This window comes from Bombina bombina, chromosome 2 (assembly GCF_027579735.1).
Source record: "Bombina bombina isolate aBomBom1 chromosome 2, aBomBom1.pri, whole genome shotgun sequence".
NCBI lineage: Eukaryota > Metazoa > Chordata > Amphibia > Anura > Bombinatoridae > Bombina > Bombina bombina.
Window position 1 is genome coordinate 823,492,427 of NC_069500.1, and position 3,826 is coordinate 823,496,252.

The 3,826-nt window shown below is 36.5% G+C and overlaps 1 protein-coding gene across 1 annotated transcript in view; it reads left to right on the forward strand.

Annotated features, from left to right (window-relative positions):
- The first annotated feature begins 651 nt into the window (after nt 1-651).
- Nucleotides 652-3,826, forward strand: part of ABHD17A (abhydrolase domain containing 17A, depalmitoylase) — a 79,852-nt gene continuing 76,677 nt past the window's right edge. Inside the window, exons 1-2 of the mRNA XM_053703087.1 lie at nt 652-2,093; nt 3,230-3,424. Coding sequence (XP_053559062.1) covers nt 1,780-2,093; nt 3,230-3,424 — 509 coding nt within the window. The 5' untranslated portion in view covers nt 652-1,779. The remainder of the gene's footprint in view (nt 2,094-3,229; nt 3,425-3,826) is intronic.

Sequence of the window (3,826 nt, forward strand, 5' to 3'; positions counted from 1 at the left end):
ATACCTTACCAATAAAGTCAATTTGATATTGTAAGTGAATTGTAATTTTTTTATGTCCTTTTTAGGTAAATCTCATTATTTGGACATTGCTAAATCATGATCACGGGTTAGCAATTTTAAACAACATTCCAATTTACTTCTATTATTTAATTTGCTTCATTCTCCAGATATCCTTTGTTGAAGAAATTGCAATGCACTTGGGTGAGCCAATCACACGAAGCATCTATGTGCAGCCACCAATCATCAGCTACAAGTCTATTTATAGATGCTTTTCAACAAATTGTATCAAGAGAAGGAAGCAAATTAGATAATAGAAGTCAATTGGAACGTTGTTTGAAATTCCATGCTATTTCTTTCTAAACCATGAAAGAAAAAGCATGTGGGTTTCATGTCCCTTAATTTATCCACGACATATATGAGGCTTTCTTTGTATTCACCATAAGGATATCATAATTTAAAACGCACAGATATTGCCCTAGTGTTTACACTACAAGCCCTATAAGGAGCGGTGCATAGGTACATGCCAGGCAACCTGCGGTTCTCTATGCTTACTGGCTCCTCTCACCATAATTTTCTCCTTCCCACTCTCTCTAATACCGCCCCTCTCTCTAGCTCCTAGTATCTATTCGTCACTTCCAGGCTAAGCCTAAGAGTCACATCCGGCACCTGGAGAAACAGAGACAGCCAGGGAAAGCGAGACAGCGGCTGTTAACGGCAGACGGAAGACAAACCCTGATGATGCCGTTGTCATAGATTGAGAAAGACCTAAGAATTCAGCAACCGAAAGAAAAAATATATATATGTCGAGGCATTTGTGAAGAGAGAGAGTACACAGTAGCTGTATATGGGGTAAAGATGAGAAACAGGCTGCTATAGAGGAGATCGGTAGCCCGTGAGTAGGTGACACAGCAGTGAGCAAAGTCCCAGGCTGACACCCAGTGACACTCCTGGGAGTTTGAGTTTCTCGGGTCACGACCTTTTTTTTTTCTGGCAAACGGACACCCAGCTTAACCCGGGATATATAACCTTGTAGAGGCAGCTAGCCCGGAATAAATAATCTAGGGGAATTTTGCCTGGAGACAGCCGGAGGATCTGTAATCCAGTATAACCTGTAATGGACACTGATTTACCCCATGATTACACTGGGGCTATTGGCTTCAACAAACTGACACTTGACCACTCACCCAGCATTGGCTGTTTTATTTATTTTATGCGTTTGATGTATTATCCACCAGAAATATACACAAATGCTCTCTAACAACAGAGTCTTTCAAACATTACAGCTGTTTTCTTTTTCCTTTAAACTAATTTATGTTTGTGATCCTATGTCTAGGTTGTTGACCCCAAATCTGTATGATCACATAAACTGTTTTCTTTTTTTAACCCTAAACTCAGGTTAATTATTATATGTAATTATCTATTAAAACTAGCCCCTATTATTTTTTTTTTATTTAATCTGACATTTTATCAAATATTCTATACATGTACATGATCCACTAAGATTTTATTTCCATTTTCAAATCTAAAACTAGATTTGATTCCTCTCCTTGACACTAAAAATATGGCCTATTTTTATGACAACCACAATTTTGGATTAAAATCCTATTATTTTGGTTAAACTTTTGCAAACCAGACACTATGGGACCATACTAGCTATCTTCTAAAAAATATTCCTTTTTAACTTTAACACTTTGAACAAGAGATTTTTAAACATTTCATCACTTATAACTTTTTCATATAGGTAATTTTTATTATAATTTTTTGGGGGGAGTTAATGAAATGAACGGGTTTTCCATTAAGGAGTTGTGCTGCCTTTTCTGTTGCCCACCATGTCCAGGCAGAATTGCAGCCAAATTGGCCTTTTTGCCTCCACAACCCACATATGCAATTTTGCCAGAGCCAGAAGCTGTATCTGGGGGAAGTACTGGGCGTGTTGGGACAGGTGTAATGGGACGATGGAAGCTACTTCTGACAGACCATGCTGATTTCCAGTATACTCAACGTGAGTTGGACAGTATAGAAGTTTTTATGGCTAAAAGTAGTCGAGGGAACAGGATTGCCTGCATGTACGTCCGCTGTGTTCCTGGAGCCAGGTATGAAGCATTAAGTTATATCCCAGTTAAAAGCAACACGTCACATGTTTATTAAAGGGGTATGAAACCCCAAAATGTTGTTTCATGGCTCATATTATAGAGCATGTACTTTTAAACAACTGTCCAATATATTTGTATTATAAAATTTGCTTAATTGTTTTTGTATCACGTGTTGAAAAGAATACCTAGGTAGGCACAGGAGCAGCAATGTGTTACTGGGAGCTAGCTGCTGATTGGTGGCTGCACATATGCATCTTTTCTTTGGCTCACCCAATGTGTTTAGCTAGCTCCCGGTAGTGTCATGGTGTTTTTTAAACAAATGATGCCAAGAGAACTAAACCAATTTGATAAATAAACTGGAAAGTGTTTAAATAATGTATGCGCTATCTGAATTATTAAAGAACAAAAGCGGATTTATGTTCCTTTTAAAGAGGCATATAAATCCCTATATTTTTATATATCCAGTGTATATATATATATATATATATATATATATATATATATATATATATATATATATATATATATATATATATATATATATATATATATTGGGCATTGCTTTGGTGGTATAGAAAAATAATTTGCCTTACCTATAAGTCTGAATGTGCCTTCTCATACATTATTTCTGTATTGGCTTTGGATTGGCTACAAGTTTGCCTGACTCAGAGCTAACAATGTAACGTGCATTAAAGGGATACTTAGCCCAAATTTTTCTTTCATGATTCAGATAGAGCATGTCATTTTAAGCAGCTTTCTAATTTACTCCTATTATCAATTTTTCTTCGTTCTCTTAGTATCTTTATTTGAAGCAGGAATGTAAGGTTAGGAGCTGGCCCATTTTTGGTTCAGCACCTGGGTAGCGCTTGCTGATTGTTGGCTCCTGCTTTTTCAAATAAAGATAGCAAGATAACAAAGAAAAATTGATAATATGAGTAAATTAGAAAGCTGTCTAAAATTGCATGTTCTATCTGAATCATGAAAGAAAAAAAATTGGGTTTAGTGTCCCTTTAAGGGTAATAGTAAGAGCTGGAGGTAGCTGTGCCTTAGGCGCTTTCCAATAGGGCAGTTTTATCTGTTGAATGCATTTTATTGCCATTACGTGCCATACTTTAACCCCCTGTGTCTCTCTACAGGTTTACTGTTCTCTTCTCTCATGGAAATGCTGTGGATTTGGGACAGATGAGCAGCTTTTACTTGAGTTTAGGGACCCGAATTAACTGCAACATTTTTTCATATGATTACTCTGGATATGGAGCAAGCTCGGGGAGACCCTCTGAAAAAAACTTATATGCTGACATTGATGCTGCTTGGCAGGCCTTACGCACACGGTAAGTGAGTCATCGTTAGAATATTGGGGAGATTTTGATTAATATTGTATCAAAGCATAAAGCCCATGTTCATCTGATTGCTCCCAATTTAAGTTTGACCTATTGATTAACCACATTCATAAATATTTTTAAAAAATATAAAAAAAATTAATATGCAACCATCAAATCCCCTTACATAACAATCTCCTAAACTGCATATTTATAAAACAAAAGTGTTAAAGGGACAGTCTACTCCAAAATTGTTATTGTTTAAAAAGATAATTACCCATTTCCCAGTTTTGCATAACCAACACTGTTATATTAATACACTTTTTACCCTCTGTGATTATCTGCTTTCTAATCCTCTGCAGACTGCCCCCTTTTTCCAGTTCTTTTGACAGACATGCATTTTAGCCAATCAGT